A 17,436-nucleotide genomic window follows, 5' to 3' on the forward strand; every position below is an offset into this window, starting at 1 on the left:
TTTTTAATAATCTGACAGCATTTTTTGAAGACTGCAAAACAACTGCAATATTTTCCTTTGATTATTAAAATGACTTTGCTTGGTCTCAGCTTGCATGGTCATTTTTATGGTTTGGCACTACCCTTCAAAGTGAAGACTGTCTGTATGTACAGCAACCATTTTGAAATCTGTGAACTCCCACCAAAGTTTATTCAATTTCTCTAGCTTGTCTATCTATAACTAAGTGCTATAAAATTCAAGAGCAGCTATTAATGGCTGAGGCGATGCAAGCTGTCATAGATAAGAGTCAAGAGAAAGAAAAGGGTCCTCTCTAAGAATCCAGTGTGCTTGTGAGTCCCTGCCTCCACTGACTTCTTGTTCAATCAGCTGAAGAGAAAGAGTTTTTTTGTTTCTTCCTTTACTAAGTAGATGAAAAGAAAATGCCTTGTACTACCTACTTAATACAAAAACAAAATAGTTAAGGCATGCACGCAGTCCGAGGTTAGTTCAACGTTAAGACAAAATTATGTTCGACATCTGCTCAAGCTTCAATCATTGAAACTTAAATTCCTAAAAAAAATAGAGAAATGATGTGAAAGAGACACGAGCATCTTGTTCATTTACATTTCTCTTTGAGGGTCAGTGCACTAAAGATACCCCCACTTTTTCCCATAAGGTTTAGAGCAGTTATTTTGTAAATTACCTGGCTTGAATTTCCTGAGCACGTTTCACGAATATCACAATCATTTACTGCTTCTCGGCACACAGTGCCCATAGGCTGAAACTAAAATGAACAAAAATCAATGTGTGAAACTGTAGGGAGAAAAAAAAAATCTTACAATATCATCTAAAAAAATAACAAAATGAAAATTGTTTGGCTAGAAATACCTTAAACTACTGTAAGATGGTAATCTGTCAAAACCACAGTTAATGAAAAAAATTTTATTTTAATAGTTTTAAGAAACAGTTTCTTGTGTATGATGTAATTTCATAGTCATTACACATAAGCCTTATATTATACTGCTAAATTCCACAAGACAGACTGGTTAGTCCAGGTTCTAGTAATTTTTCTGTACAAACAGCGAATTTACCCTTTACTCTTCATTCTCACTGACACTTTTATCACATTATCCTTTTTTGCCTTATCTACCAAGAATTTAAAAACTACATTTTGGGTTGAACCGCAAAAATTAGATTTTCTGACAAAGCTATTTCCTCCCATGTTCTTCTACCCTTCTTCTCCCCTGCCTCATTTTTACATGGATTTAGATCTTAGTCTTTCATTCTTTTCTAGTGTTTCTATTATTTATGCCTTCGTATAGGCGTTTTTGTTTTTCTGTTTTCCGTCGTCTCAAATACTTCTTGCAAGTGTGAGAGTTACACAAATAAATGTTTAACTTTATTAGGTTAAAAATGTGAATTGCAGGAGTACTCATCAAAACGAAACAGACCTGAGATATATAGTTAAAGTACTTCCCCTTCCCTCCTCAATCCTTCTCTTTTTCTCTCTCCAAAATGCTAGCATTCAGGGCTGGATCCTTACATGCTTCATCTCTGCTCACACAAAGGCACATGTTATTGTGCTTCCCTCACTTTCTAGATAAGCTTTACCTTCTCTAGCTGCTCAGAACCCTACAGGCATTTGAGTCTCCTGCTGTTCCTAGAACATGCACTGCCCACTATAAACTCCAATCTAGATTTCAACAAGTATTTTTTTTTAGAAGATCCAAACAAAATATGTATTCATTCATCCATTCATCAAATATTTAATAATGTGCCAAGCACTGTTCTAACTACTGGGAACTCAATGGAGAACAAAACACAAGAACCCTGCTCCTCAGGAACCTGCATCTTAATGTGGGTTAAAAATAAGGAAATAAGAAAATTTAATTTCACATGTTTCTCTTCTTACTTGGGACTGAGGCAAGCCAACATTTTAGAATATCTAGAGTAGAAATATGAGCAAATTTGGGGTAGTTTAGAGGAGTGCATAATGTTCAAGAAGTTCCAGGAAACTTCTAAAAGAAAGAATAGTGAGGGAGGATCTGCACTAAGTGCTAGGATACAGCAGTATATAAATCAACCAAAATCCCTGCCCTACTGGAACTTGTATTATAATGGGAGAAGAAAAGTAATAAACAAGTAAACAAGCACTCTTTAACAGCAGTGGTCTGCAAACTGTGGCCCATGGGTCAAACTTCACTGACTGCCTATCTTTATAAATAAAGTTTTATTGGAACACAGCTATGCCCATTTGTTTCTATATTTTCAGTGGCTGCTTTCAAAGGTAGAGCTGAGCTGCAACAGAAACTTTATGATCACAAAGCCTAAACTATTTACTATCTGGCTCTTTATAGAAAAAGTATGCCAATGCTGGCTTATAGATACACTATTATAAATACATGTAGAAAAAAAATAGAGATACACACGGTTTCTTATCTTTTTCTTCTATTCTCTCTCCTCCATTCACTGTCCTGCCTCTGGCTGCCCTAGGAGTCTAGGGTGGCAGGTGAGAGTTAGGGAGGATGCTAAAGAAAGTGGCAAAAAAGATCTCACTTGACTCTTGACTGGTACAGCTATAACTTACTTTGAGGGATGGCAGTCATGCCATTTTATTTTATGTATTTTAGTAGTATTATTTTCTACTTGTTCCTTGAAATAATTATATCACAGGGAGCCTAGTTGTATAAATCAAAGGGAAAACGGTGTAATTAAATGCATTTTATAGATGGGCAGACTTAAAACATTGAGGATTAAGATAAATGATTCAGGATCTCTTGCTACGGCAGTGGAAAAAGCTGACAGAATAAACAGGGGTGGTAGCCAAAATCAAAGAATGTCTTTCACATTTGGTTTAATCTTCTTTTTAACAGAGTGCTTTCAGAGATCTCTGCCAGTGCCTGCTTGTCTTAAAAAGCTGCCAGGAGACACAGTGGTACTGTGGAAACAACAGAAACTGCTGCCAGCAGATCTGGGGCATAACTGTACGTCTATTCCTTACTGGATGAGTGAGCCTGTGTAGAGGTTATTTAACTTTCTTGAGACTGAGTTTGCTTAATTGTAAAAATCAAGATAATAATGCCCATCCCAAAAGTGTGCTTGTGAGCATTATCTCAGAGAGTGGTCTCAACCAGGGGTGATTTTACCCGCAAGGGAACATTTGGCAGTGTCTGGAGACATTTTTGGCTGTCCCACCTAGGAGGGGTGCTGCTGGCACCTAATAGGTGGAATGCAGAGATACCGCTAAATATTCTACAATGCACAAGACATACCCTTACAACAAATGATTATCCAGCCAAAAATGTCAATAGTGCCAGAGTTGAGAAATTCAGATATAAGATGATACAAAAGTTCTTAGCATAATCTCTGGCACACAGTAGATACTTACTATGAGTTTCATATCCCATCCTCCTTTAACTCATTAGACTAAAGTTACTCAATCAGCAAATTATCACTAAGAGAGTGCTGTGCATATTTATTCATTCAATCAACAAATATTCACTGAGAATGTATACCAATTACTGTCTAAGTGCCTGGCTCTGTTCCATGAAATGTACAGAGTAAAGTGAGAGACAGATAGAAATAATGTAGACTATTACACCAGATTTTGAATGAGAAAACAAGAATTAGATTTCTTTAGGGGAAGTAAGCCTCAAATGTTAGTCTTGTTGTAAAGGCTTAAATATTTGGAGATAGGTATGAGGATGCTGCTGGGAGGATGAAAACATAAAGTGTGTAAAGATGCATTCAAAACTTGCAGGACCAATAATATATGCATGGTATTATCATGTCTCAAAGTACTCCCTTGCTTCCTCAGCAGCTAGTGCAAGAGATACACCAAGCTGAGCAACAAGAAAAGATCTACTGAAAGTCTCCTTGGCTTTACCAAGAAAGGTAAACATCATTTAAACATTAGTAACACCTGGTTTCATTTAATGTGCATGCTCCACAGAAAGTATGGAAAGGACAGCCTCTGAAGATTAACAGGGTTCAGGCCCTAGTTCCCCAACTTACTTGGTGTAAGACCTTGGGCAAACTACTTAACCACTATAAGCCTTAGTATTCTCATCTGTTAGATGGGAATAATAATAAGCAACTACACCTCACAAGATTTTGTGAGGATCCTATAAAGCACATGGCACTTAGTCATTTAATATATGTTAGATACTATTTTTGTTATTAGATTATATTTACCCAGGCTTAATGATTTAATCAAGTATGTCCTTTTTTTCTGTCAAATTGTCATTAATGTTTATTTACCTTGCACTTTTTACAGCAAAGACCGTCACTGCATTGAGAGTCTTGAGTCAAGGTGCATTTCTTACAACACTCTGCTCCTTCAAGGACACATTCCTAAGGAATATAAGCATTTTCAAAACATCAGAAAATGGTGTCACTTTCCTGAAAGTAACAGGATATTTTCTAAAATAAATGTACAAACTCACAATAATTTTTCTTCCACAAATCCTATAAAATTCCAGGCATGACATTTGTTCCATACATCTCAGTGTGTGGACCTGGAATGACCCTGAATTACCTAGAAAATATCATCAAAACCACCAGACACTTACGGCCGGGGTTCCACAGTCACACTCCTCTCCAGTTTCAATGAAGCCATTGCCACACTCAGGAGGATCAAGAAGCTGTGAGGAAAACCAAAGAGTGAACTAAAATATAGAAAAATCAACATCAAAGACTTTGAGAGACCGTAAGTGCAATACCCAAATACACCTGCCCTGCCAGTCATTCTAAAATATAGTTTTATTTTCCTAAACTAGAAAGCATGAGCTCAGAACTTGGAACTTTAGAACAGAAGTATCTACTTCTGTTTCCTTTTCATATTTAATATACATAGTATATAGTTTACCTATATATCTTTATATATAACATACATACCACATAGGGTCTGGTAAATGTCATCAAAATTAAAGATGATCTAACCATTCACTAAAATCAAGCCAGACTCTCTCCTGAAAATTCATTTCAAACTGGAAGCAGGGGATTTGGAGTCAGATGTCTAGATTAAAATCTTGGCTCAAGTACTTATCTTGGGTAAACTATTTAATATCTCAGAGACCTTAATACCTAAAACAGGAATAATAATAGTTGTCCATCTACATCAGAAAATTGTTGAGGATTAAGTTTAGTCATCTGTGAAAAATGCTTTATTACTATATCTCCTTCTGATACAGGAAACTATTTCATAGACAACGAGAAAAGCATAAAAAAATTAGCACATCCACTGATCGACTTAATATAAAATACAGCTCATCCTATTAAGATAGTTTTGTAGCAAACTAAAATTAAATTTTCCCCAGAGATTGAAGCAAATTTTGGCCTGTCCAAGAGTATGTTTTAGGTCTGTTTTATTGTTTAGCTCTTCATCAGTTTTGTTCTCTTTTGAACATAACGTATCCTATGGTGACAGGCAAAATTAGTAAATAATTGTTATATGCCAGATACATAATATTCATTCAAAAGCTAATCAAGGTTTACATATTATAGAATGAAAATATACACACACCAGGAAACAGATGGACATACACGTGCACACATACACTTTCATAACTAATTAGAGGAAAAAAACAACAAAATAAAGAATATATACAACAACAACAAAACCCATGTGATTTTAAATATTCTTTCTTCTACAAATGAGTCAACTTTTGTCTATATTTCATTTTTGGTTGAAACTGATCATAACAAATAAAAAACAGCAAAAATGGAAACTTATCCAAATGATAACCACACTTATTATCTTACTCTGGGTCTATAACAATCAATTATTTTGGTAAAAAGACGAACTGTTTAGTATTTATGGCAGCAGTGATACAGTTCAAATATTCTTTCCAATCTTTTGAAGAGTCTTAAAATTGTCAATTTGCTTTGCAATTCAGTATGATACATTTTCTAAATTACACTGTAGTGAACAGAAAATTAAACCAGGTAAATTAAATGATTACAAAGGCAATGGTTCATATCCCTATGGTGCACAGAAGCATTTCACAGTTCACATAATTCACAAGGACAAAGCATTCTTTTTTAACATGCAAAGTCTTCAAAATGCAGGAGGAAGACCTTCTTTCTAGTCAGTAACCAGAGGATGTGCTGCAAGCTGTAAAAGCATGTGACGAAGTCCAAGACTTTCTCCATTTCTGCTTTAAGAAGACTTGCTTTTCATATTGAGAAATACTTGTAATTTTAACATACTACTCATTCTGAAAGGCAGTGGTAGGGAGTGATGAGGGTAGATATGCCCCCACCTTCTACGTGTATGAGTTGTGATTAGGTAACCAAAAAAAATAAGCATCAAGAAAACAAAAAAGAAAAGTAATAAAACCATTTTTGTAAACTAACTCTGAATCATCACTTGGCTATATAAAAAGTGGAAATTTTTCAGACAGCAAACACTGTTATTTCTACCTGCTTTCTATTCCCATCAGAATAGCCCAAAATGCCCAACATTAAAGCTGACTTTGAATATGCAGATATATAGCATATCTAGAATATGTACATATAGGGCAAGTTGAAAAGGTCTCTAAGATTCAATAGCTGAAAATGTGTATTTATAATAGTTTAGGAAGGTTGATAGTTAATATTATAAACCTTATTAACCATACTTATTACCTTAGAAGGTTTGTTGAAAAGGCAGGCACCACCTCCACTATTCAGGAAGTCATGATACTCTTCAATATTACACTGGGTGAACTTTTTAGGAAGATAATAGCTATAAAAGAGAAGAAAATCAATACTGGGTTCAACTCATCTTTCTCGTTTGTGAATGTCTGAAAACTTAACACTTATAATTGTATATTACTCTTTAAAATGGAATAAAGTCTACTTATGTATGACATTTATATTCAATCTATAAGAGTTTTGTTCAATCAATATTATTTCTTTTTTTTTTTTTTTTCTGAGATGGAGTCTAGCTCTGTCATGCAGGCTGGAGTGCAGTGGCGTGATCTCGGCTCACTGCAAGCTCCGCCTCCCGGGTTCATGCCATTCTCCTGTCCCAGTCTCCCGGGTAGCTGGGACTACAGGCACCCGCCACCATGCCCAGCTAATTTTTTGTATTTTTAGTAGAGACGGGGTTTCACCGTGTTAGCCAGGATGGTCTCAATCTCCTGACTTTGTGATACGCCCACCTCGGCCTCCCAAAGTGCTGGTATTACAGGCATGAGCCACCGCACCCGGCCAATCAATATTATTTCTAAATTCTTCATTTGGTGACTAATAGTTACTGTGGCTTTTTCATTATTTGCATGTACATTCAAGTTAAATCAAGGAGGGTTGGGAAAAATTTATTTCATAATGAGTCTTCCCTAATATTAAAACTGAGCTAGAATCCAAACTGTAGAGCATTCCACAAAATAACTGACCTATAATACAAATGTGTCAGGTCTTAAAAGTCAAAGAAAGAGGAACTGTTCCAGACTGAAAGAAGCTAAAGAGACACAAAAACCAAATGTGATTCCTTTTGCTACAAATGACAGTATTGAAACCTGGCACAATCTTGCATGACGGCTAAGAATTAGATAATTTTACTGGTTGTATAGTGGTTATGTAGGAGGATGTACTTCTTTGTAGAAAATGCAAAGTAAGGTATTTAGGAGTAATGGCATACTAAGCAATTTATGATCCACCAGACAAAAAGTTTCTTTGTTATTAATCTTCCAACTCTTCTTCAGATTTGAGGTTGTTTTTTAAAAAATGTATTCTTAAAAAAACTAATAAAAGGTCAATAGAAAAAAGATCTTGATTAGAGAATAATTTGGCAACATGCATTAAGAATCTTCAAAAAGAGCACACCTTTGGATCTAGTAATTCTACTTTTAGAAATTTTTCTTGAGGAAATAATTAGCTATGTGCACAAAGATGTATGAACAAAGATATCTGTGGTGGCATAATTTATAACAGGAAATAACAAAAGCATAACCTAAATGTTCAACAGTAAGAACTGTTAACTAAACTGTGATATATTAATAAAACAGAATACCATGTAGTTATTAATGATCACAGTGTTGAAGAACAGACTCAGAAAAATGCTGACTATACAGTGTTAAATACTGAATTAAAATACAGCAGTATTTTAATATCAACCATAGTTATTACTGGAGAAAAGCCACCAAAATTTTATTTTCTATATTTTTAAAACATTGTTTTACATTGAGCTTTGATAAAAAGGGAAAAAAAAAACAAGATAAGAATGAGTAGTTTTTATAAAGTTTCCCAGTAGCCTGCAAAAACTGTCCATTTATATCCCTACTTCTTCTAAACACAGTAGTTAATACTTCATTATCAATTAATGGAATTTATAATGATTATTTACCCTAAACTCATTTTTAAAGTACTTCATGCCACACTCTCCAAATAAAGCTGTCTTGGGTTTAAGTGTCTGAACTCCTTTACTTCCTTCACCTCCACTTCCTCTAAGCAGACAAGGAGGGTTTCCAGATACTACAGGAATTTAATTAACTTGAGCAATCAGCCTGTTTTACAGCCTCCTGCCTTGCAGCCTGCTCTTTCCCACACTTTGTGTGAAATGTGGTCACCTAGTCAGCTGAAACCAGCTCCTGACAAACACTGACAATTTATAAATGAACCCAAGTAAACTTTCCTCATTACCATGCTAAAGTCTCCACCACAGGAGGAACTATAGTTTCATTACTATAACTTGAAACCTACCTGCAGGCATAATGATTCACTGCATCTGCACCACTGGGACCCCTCCTCTACATGCAATGACACACCCTCTCCCCCCTCCACCTCCCCACAAAACCCTCCTGTTGCTTTCCCTCAGGAAGACACTCGTCTAGAGAATACTCTCAGAGCTCTCTTTACTTGTGACTAGTAATAAAACTACCATTGATCAAAACCCGCATTTTTTTTTTTTTTTTTGAGGCAGGAGTCTCACTCTGTTGCCCAGGCTGGAGTGCAGTGGTGTGATCTCCGCTCACTGCAGCCTGGACCTCCTGGGCTCAAGTGATTCTCCCACCTCAGCCTCCCGAGTAGCTGGGACTACAGGCATGTGCCACCATGCCCAGCTAATTTTTAAGTTTGTACAAAGTTTCCCCATGTTGCCCAGGCTGGTCTCGAACTCCTGGGCTCAAGTGATCCTCTCAAAGTGCTGGGATTATAGGCATGAGCCACTGGGCCAGCCAAAACCTGCATTCCTGTGAAGAGTTGTTTGTTCTTGCCAGGCAAAGGAACCAGGTTTTTTTCAAGTAACAAATCCTGACAAGACATAAACTTTATTCTTCATTTGAAAGTTTCTTACACATATTGTAGCTGCACCAGACCAATCTGGTTCAACTTTTATGTAACAATGTTACGAATTGTTTTTCAGTTGCCATGGACCCTCAGGTCACATAGCCTGACCATGCTCAGATGAACCAATGGTGCAACCACAGGAGGAACCTAAGTGCTCAGCTGAGAAGCAGGGACTGAATTAAGCAGCAGACACAATGATAAAGTTTGTTGAGATTTGTCCCTTCCAAATCTCATGTTAAAATATGACCCCAATGTTGAGAGTGGGGTCTAATGAGAGAGTCCTCCCAAGAATGGCTTAGTGCCCTCCAAGAGGAAATGGCTGGTAATAAGTTTACACGAGATCTGGTTGTTAAAAAGAGCCTAGCACCCCCTCCCTTCTCCCCTGCTCCCTCTGTTGCCATGTGACACAGCTGCTTCCCCTTGCCTTCTGCCATGAGTAAAAGCTTCCTGAGATCTCACCAGAAGCCAAGCAGATGCTGGTGCCATGCTTGTACAGCCTGCAGAACTGTGAGCCAAGTAAGGCTCTTTTCTTTATAAATTACCCAATCTCAGGTTTTCATTTATAACAATGAAAAACAAACTAATATACACTGAATGACAGGATCCAGTATCCAATCAGATTGAGCTCTGGCATCCAGTCCGATCATGCCTCCAATCAGATCACATCTCATTACCCTATGCTTATAAAACCTGACACAGCCTCCAGCTCAGGGAGACACTGCTTTGGGAACTATCCATGGTATTCTACTTGCTTGTTAAAAGTAATAAAATCCCTTTCATTTAATCTTCCTTGGTTATGACAATTAAGTTGATACACACTAAGTGAGCAACCAAGCCATCTGTTTTATGGTAACAATATTACTTCCTTTTTTCCTTGCAATGCTTTTACTCCAGCCAATGTTTTTACCACCTTTTCCTCTAATCTATCCAACATATCTCTGCCAGAGTTATCAAATTTAAATAGGTCTTTTTTCAAAGCCCCTCCTTTTATTTATTTATGTATTTATTTATTTAGAGATGGAGTCTCACTCTTGTCGCTCAGGCTGGAGTGCAGTGGCGTGATCCTGGCTCACTGCAACCTCTGCCTCCTGGGTTCAAGCAATTTTCCTGCCTCAGCCTCCTTAGTAGCTGGGATTACAGGCGCCCGCCATCATATCCGGCTAATTTTTGTACTTTTAGTAGAGACGGAGTTTTGCCATGTTGGCCAGGCTGGTCTCGAACTCCTGACCTCAGAGGATTCGCCCACCTCGGCCTCCCAAAGTGCTGGGATTACAGGCGTGAGCCACCATGCCCAGCCCCAAAGTCCCTCTTTATCCTACTGGTCAAAACCTGAGTTGGATCCATACTGCCAAAGTAAAAAGTCACTAACTCTTAGTGTAGGATTCTTAGAAGTCAAAGTCTAGTTAAGCCTCCTACAAAGGCCTCTCTGTAAAAGCACCCTCAGGGGTCACAGCCACCCACGCTCCTGCCCACTGCAGAGCTGGGAGGAAGCTCAATCTGTTCTCCAACACTTGGCAGTGACAGTAAACTCCCCGACAGGGAAGCTTTTAAAATATATGAACAGTTGGAAATTTGTGGATTGTTCTTACCTTTATTTTGCCACATCTGACTTCTAACTTCTGAACGGTTCTGTATTCTAAACTATATAAAGCCTTATTCCTCTGCCTTAACATAGCCCCTTCAAATATCTGAAGGCAGATATCATGTCTCTCTCCTGCCTCTGCCCCCAAAACTTCTGTTTCACAGAATAATATAGCTATTGTATTCAGTGCATTCTTCAAATTTTAATTTTTATATCTTTAAATAGGACTGAAGGTATTCACTTCAACCCTGCTTTCTAATATTTAGCTGCACAGAACTTCAGAAAGTAGAAATGGTAGGGAATGTACCCATGGGAACAAATGTCCATAATTACTGCTATTTGGTGATATTTGGCATAATCAAATTATAGCATCATATCCCATAGTTTTATACAAATGGCTTTTCTCTTGCTTGCATCTCTTTAATGTAAGAAGAATTCCAAAGTACACAGCTGTACGTATCTGAAGGTAGCCATTTGACTTTACTGTATATTATGCTTAGTGCTATGCAGATTATCTATTAAACATTTTAATAATCAGGATAATCAAATATACTATGTAGGATTTAAAAGACAAGAATCTCTAGTATGAAATTTAGTAATTGTAGAAACTGCAACTATAGAACTTTTATCATTCCTCTCATTACTAAACAAAAAGTCCAAAGATTTTTGGAGAAATATTTTACTTTATTATTACTATTGTCATTATTATTATTATCATTATTATTTGAGACAGGGTCTCATTCTGTCACCCATGCTGGCATTCAGTGGCACAATCATGGCTCACCGCAGCCTCAACCTCCCCGGAATCAGGCGATCCTCCCATCTCAGCCTCCCAAGTAGCTGGGACTACAGGTGTGTGCCACCACACCTGGTTAATTTTTGTATTTTTTGTAGAGATGGGGTTTCGCCATGTTGCTCAGGTTGGTCTCAAACTCCTGTGCTCAAGTGATCTGCCTGCCTCAGCCTCTCAAAGTGATGGGATTACAGCCATGAGCCACTGCGCCTGGCTGGAAAAATATTTTAAACAGATGTTTGCATATATATTCCCTCTATCATTTATTTTCCTTGTTATACATATCCTGCAAGTTCAAAATTCAAACACGATCAAGAAATATTTGTTGAAAATCAAGTTTGTACAAAGGATTATGGTTTGAGGTCTGAAATATGTGTTAGTATAATAAGTAATCCCTCAAAAATTTATAACTAATTTGTGAAAGGAAGCATAAGTACACATGATTAAATTCTAATGCAGGGGTTAAAATTACAACAAATCTCAGATGGTTAGAAATGTGGTTAGATAGAGAAAAAAGGGAAAGGCATTCCAGATAAATAGAATACATTGAAGAAATCAAATGAAGTTGGTAATTAATGTGCAATTATGGTGAGCAAGTATTTAAGAAGCTGAAAATCTATGTAGTATTACGGTTAGCAAATTGAGAAAACTAGAAACTCCTGTACAATTATGGTAAGCAAACCAATCATGAATAGTAGGGGAAAAGGAGATTGCAAATGAAAATGAAGAAAGATTATGGGCATCTAAATAATGAAGTTAAGATTATGAGCCACATTCTTTAGACATCAGAGACTCACAAAATTTCTGAGCAGGAGAATAGCATTTAATGAACAAGAGTTGTATATTAATGGGATGGATAAATCTCGCAAACATCATGTTGATAAAAAACAGCAAGTCACAGAAGAATACATACAGCATGATGTATTTCACATAAACTGAAAACATGCAAACCAAATGTTATGTTTTACTCCAACACACATACATACTGTACAGTAAAAGTATAAAGAATGACTTGAGAATGATAGGAACCAAACTTAGATGGTGGTTACCTTAGCTGGGGCTGGGGATTAATAATGGAGGACACAAGGGAGATTTAACCACAAATGCAGTATTTTACTTTTTAAAAGCTGGATAATGGGTGTGTAAGTGTCCACTGTTTTACTCTTCATACATCTTTAATTATGATGATTCCAAGCTTATCATTATTGTCCTAGTTTAAACTTTTATTATCTCTTGCTGCTATTATTTTAGTAACATTCCAAATTTTTTTATTTCCATAGATTTTGGGGGAACAGTGGTATCTGGTTACAAGAGTTAAGTTTTTTAGTGGCATTTTGTGAGATTTTGGTGCACCCATCACCCAAGCACTGAGCCCAATTTATACTCAGTATTTGAAGTGTTATTAAAATAATAACAGCAAAAGATGCTCAAAGTGTAAACTAGGGCAGTAGTAATAAGCTTGGAATAAAAGGAAAAACTGTAAAATTTATTTACAGGAATAAAAGACAAGCATTGATGACTGAGCGTGTGAAGGGGAGGCCAGTGATGGCTTGATGTCAGCCATTGTGGGAATATTTACACCTCAAAAATGTGAGAAAGCTACAAATCCAGGCTGTTTTCTAATTTTTGTTTTTAAGAGTTAACTTACCAGCACACTACTGTTTATAAACCATTTAATTAGAATTGAAGGAAATAAAAGAAAAGGGAATTAGCAGGTAAGCCATCAAAAACAAAGTTGTCCCTCATTTCTTACATTTATAGCCTAGATGTAAGGCTAAAGAAAAAAAATCTCTGAGGTCTACCAACTCAATTGACATCAATTGTTTTTATAAATAAGAGGTTATTTTGCAAAAATATTTTATAAGTGCTAGATTCCATGCACTAAGTTATTGAGTGTCATATTCCTAAGAAGACAACAGCACAGCAGGGAATGTAAGACTGAGTTATTTTCAAATACAAGTGGCTCACCCAGTGTCTCCCATTATGCACCCGGACCACGTGTCCTCACATTTACATTCACCTAAGAGAAAATTAACACACATGCCTTGTTATAAAGTGAACACAGTTGCATTAAAGTAGTTTCTGTTTTAAAATCATTATCTCCACTTTATTCCTTAAAATACCTTTTACAAAGTAATAACTTCTTTCTAATTCATCTTACAATAGTTTTTTATGTAATTAATATACAACAAAAATATACTTTGACCCTATCAAGATTATATAATTTTTGTCCAAAAAAACCCTTGTATTTTAACAAATGGCCATATTTAAACCATTTACTTAAAATGGAATTAAATGAAAGACAATCAAATACCAATGGAAGAATGAAGAACTTTATGGCACTATTACAGGATCTCAGTTTCACAGGCCTTTATGAGAACTATTATAATTTCTTGACCATTTTTGAAAGTCTCTGCAAACACCAAGGTTTCTGGTAGAAGGCAGTGTAATATATTATTGGTTATGCAAAGGGCTTCAGAATCAGAAATACTAGGGTTCAAAACCTGAGTTTGCCATTTGACATATGTGTAATCTTAGAGACATTAGACTTGTAAGATCTAGTCACTTCATCTGTAAAATGGGGCTAAAAATGGGTGTCCTGTAGAAGTATCTGGAGAATTAAATGAGCACCTAAATGGAAGTAATACTAGCACTCAATCATCTGGCATATAATAGGTACTCTATACATGGTAATAGCTTTTTTTTTTTTTTTTTTTTTTTGAGATGGAGTCTCGCTCTGTGGCCCAGGCTGAAGTGCAATGGTGTGATCTTGGCTCACTGCAACCTCCGCCTCCTGGGTTCAAGTGATTCTCCTGCCTCAGCCTCCCGAGTAGCTGGTACTACAAGAGCCTGCCACCACACCCGGCTAATTTTTCTATTTTTAGTATAGACAGGGTTTCACCATGTTGGCAAGGCTGAACTCGAACTCCTGACCTCAGGTGATCCACCTGCCTCAGCCTCCCAAAGTGCTGGGATTCTAGATTATAAAAATAATACTTATAATGTCTGTTACTGAAATAAAATGGAAATAATCAAATTTTTATGGTAAATACATAGTATTTGACCATTCAGCGTAAAGTGACTTTACCTACTTGAGAAAAGACATTCTTCATAGATACCAAACCTAGCATATTTTACTAGGTCCATATATTAACTTAGCTTTTTATCAGGTCTGATCCTGACAGGGAAATTCTACCTCTGTGGCCATGTTCAGAGATGTTTTAAATCAAACATAAAAAAAAAGTACGTCTGAAACCTATATGCCTAGAATTCTCTACTAAACCATTAATGATGAACAAACTGGGCTTATTTTGTCCCTTATAAGGTTAAATTCAGCTTGAATTTATTATCACATGGCTTTAAAGTTTATCACAGTCATAGAAATTTCCACCTATAATGTAAATATTTATTTGTATTACTTTGGAAAACAACAGTTTGTGCCCTGGATGTTTATCTTTTACTATCGTTCAAATTCTTTTCATAAAGCAACTAAATCAAAAAATTTTACTCTCCAAAATATTTCACAAATAGTCTATTTTAAATACAACTTACCACACATGTACTAAAACTTACCACTTGCTAACTTTCTTTTGTCTGAGATTATACCAATATTATGGGCTAATGACTGGGCAAGTGTAACAGCCATTAAATCAGTTTTCCCAAACTGAAAAACAAAAACAAAAATAAAATATATGTAAATCCAAATTGTCACTGACAAAGAACCAGAGAAAAATGTCACAATATCACTGAAAGTAAGTAATTTCTAAGCAATTTCTTTAGAAGAGGCTGAACACACTGTAGCCAGCACTGAATATGCATTTGGGAAAAAGTAGTAAGAAACAAAAATCCATGTTTGATTAGGTCTTACAGGGAATACTAGAAGTCAGGAAATAATCACAGCTTTTGGGTTTTGGAAATGTATATCTGAGTCCAAATTTCACCAGTGACATTCTTGAAAAATTCAATATTGGTATATAATTAAATCCATCTTTTGGATAGTACAAAATAAAATTAAATCTGTAAATTTTTTTAGAACTTGTTCATCTTTGTGTCTAGTTGTAATCCTGAAATTCCCCTCAAGTGGAATGGAATGCAGCTTCAGAAAACAAATGAAATGAGTAACAGGAGGTAGTGATGATCTTTGTCCAATAGAAACTTAAGAAGAACTGAGGATATATTTTTCAATTTGTAGCCTCTCTTAAAAATGCAAGCATTTTCTTTTCGATCATCTCTAGTAGGTTTAGTGCCTTAGGAGTAAAAGAAACCCTTTGGAAAACCTACTCTATTTTTCTTATCCCCAAATCTGTTAAATACTAAGGAAAAAAAATCCAGTTGGGTTGTTAGGTGACAACCTGATGCTTCAGGGAATTATTCAATTCCCTGGAACATCATTCAAAGTGATAAATAGGGCCTTATTTTCAATGAAGGTAAAGGTAAAGCTTCTCTCAATTTAATCTGTAAGTAGCTTAATCTGGAAATTGTTCCAAGTATAACATGATTATATAATAATTATCCCATATTATCTGCCATTATTTCCCCAGTCTGTCCTCTGGTCACTTATAGTAACCATATTAGTTTTTCATATTTTTTATTTTATTTATTTATTTATTTAGAGACAGGGTCTCACTCTGTTGCCCAGGCTGGAGTGCAGTGGTGCAATCCGGGCCCAATACAACCTCTGCCTCCCAGGCTCAAGCCATCCTCCCACTTCAGCCTCTCCAGTAGCTGGGGCTACAGGCACACGCTACCACACCAAGCCTATTTTTGTATTTTTGATAAAGACGGGGTTTTGCCATGTTACCCAGGCTTGTCTCAAACTCCTCGTCTCAAGCAATTTGTCCACCTCAGCCTCCCAAAGTGCTGGAATTACAGAAATAAGCCATTGTGCCAGGCCACCATATTGATTTGTAATATAGCAATCTAACATCTGGAGTATGTGAATACTGAGAAATTATCTCTTAAGTATGAGGAAAACATTTTCAGCCATCATACCACTTTGTATTGTACAGATGTTCACACCTACTTCATTCACGCCTCCTCCTTTCAGCAACGAGCAAATCCCACCAATATAAGCTGCCCCGCTCCGGCTACTCTCAAATTGACTTCCCCTTTTAGAAAAGGAAATGAAAAATGCTTACTGTTCACAGTTCAAACATCATAGCACCTCTCATTATTAGTTTACTACATTTATTTTCTCAATATACATAAGATTTCTACACAATATATTCATGTGGCAAGAGAAGAATGTGAAAATTGTTTACACACGTAACCAAGGAAAAAGGTTTATGAGGGATGTTTTCTCACAAGATTAATAAATATCTTAAATTGAAGTGTATCTATTAAAAAATAATTGGTTGATATGACGTACTCTGATAAAGACACAAAATCACTTCTCTGGTATTTCTGCCAAAAATATGTATCTTAACATCAGGCATTCCCATAATGAGGAACAGTCAATAAAATAATTGGTCTATACTCTTCAAAAGTATTAAACTCAAAATAGACAAAGGAAAGCTGAGGAAATCTTCCGGATTAAAGGAGACTAAAGAGACATGATGATTAAATGCAATGTGTGATCCTGGATTGGATTTGGATGAGGAAAATTAGCTTTAAAAGACATTATTGAGGTAATTGGTGAAATTTGAATATAGACCATGGGTTACATAAAAGTATTATGTTTGTGTTAAATTTTCTGGTTTTAATAATTTACTGTGGTTATATAAGAGAATGTCTTTTTACTCTTGGAGAATATATACTATTTAATAATAAATCCCCAGTAAGTGTCTTCAACTTACTTTCAAGAAGTTCAGGA

General features: G+C 36.1%; 1 protein-coding gene across 16 annotated transcripts in view; it reads right to left on the minus strand.

The window, feature by feature from the left end:
* ADAM22 (ADAM metallopeptidase domain 22) overlaps positions 1 to 17,436 on the minus strand; it is a 258,810-nt gene that overhangs the window by 53,682 nt on the left and 187,692 nt on the right. For all 16 annotated transcript variants that reach the window (XM_058425004.1, XM_032761139.2, XM_058425048.1 and 13 more), the window contains 7 exons: positions 16,648 to 16,732; positions 15,198 to 15,288; positions 13,593 to 13,644; positions 6,607 to 6,706; positions 4,551 to 4,622; positions 4,240 to 4,332; positions 683 to 763 (listed from right to left, as the gene is read on the minus strand). In XM_058425004.1, the coding sequence (XP_058280987.1) occupies positions 683 to 763; positions 4,240 to 4,332; positions 4,551 to 4,622; positions 6,607 to 6,706; positions 13,593 to 13,644; positions 15,198 to 15,288; positions 16,648 to 16,732 (574 nt within the window). The remainder of the gene's footprint in view (positions 1 to 682; positions 764 to 4,239; positions 4,333 to 4,550; positions 4,623 to 6,606; positions 6,707 to 13,592; positions 13,645 to 15,197; positions 15,289 to 16,647; positions 16,733 to 17,436) is intronic.

This window comes from Hylobates moloch, unplaced genomic scaffold (genome assembly GCF_009828535.3).
Source record: "Hylobates moloch isolate HMO894 unplaced genomic scaffold, HMol_V3 SCAFFOLD_1, whole genome shotgun sequence".
Lineage (NCBI taxonomy): Eukaryota > Metazoa > Chordata > Mammalia > Primates > Hylobatidae > Hylobates > Hylobates moloch.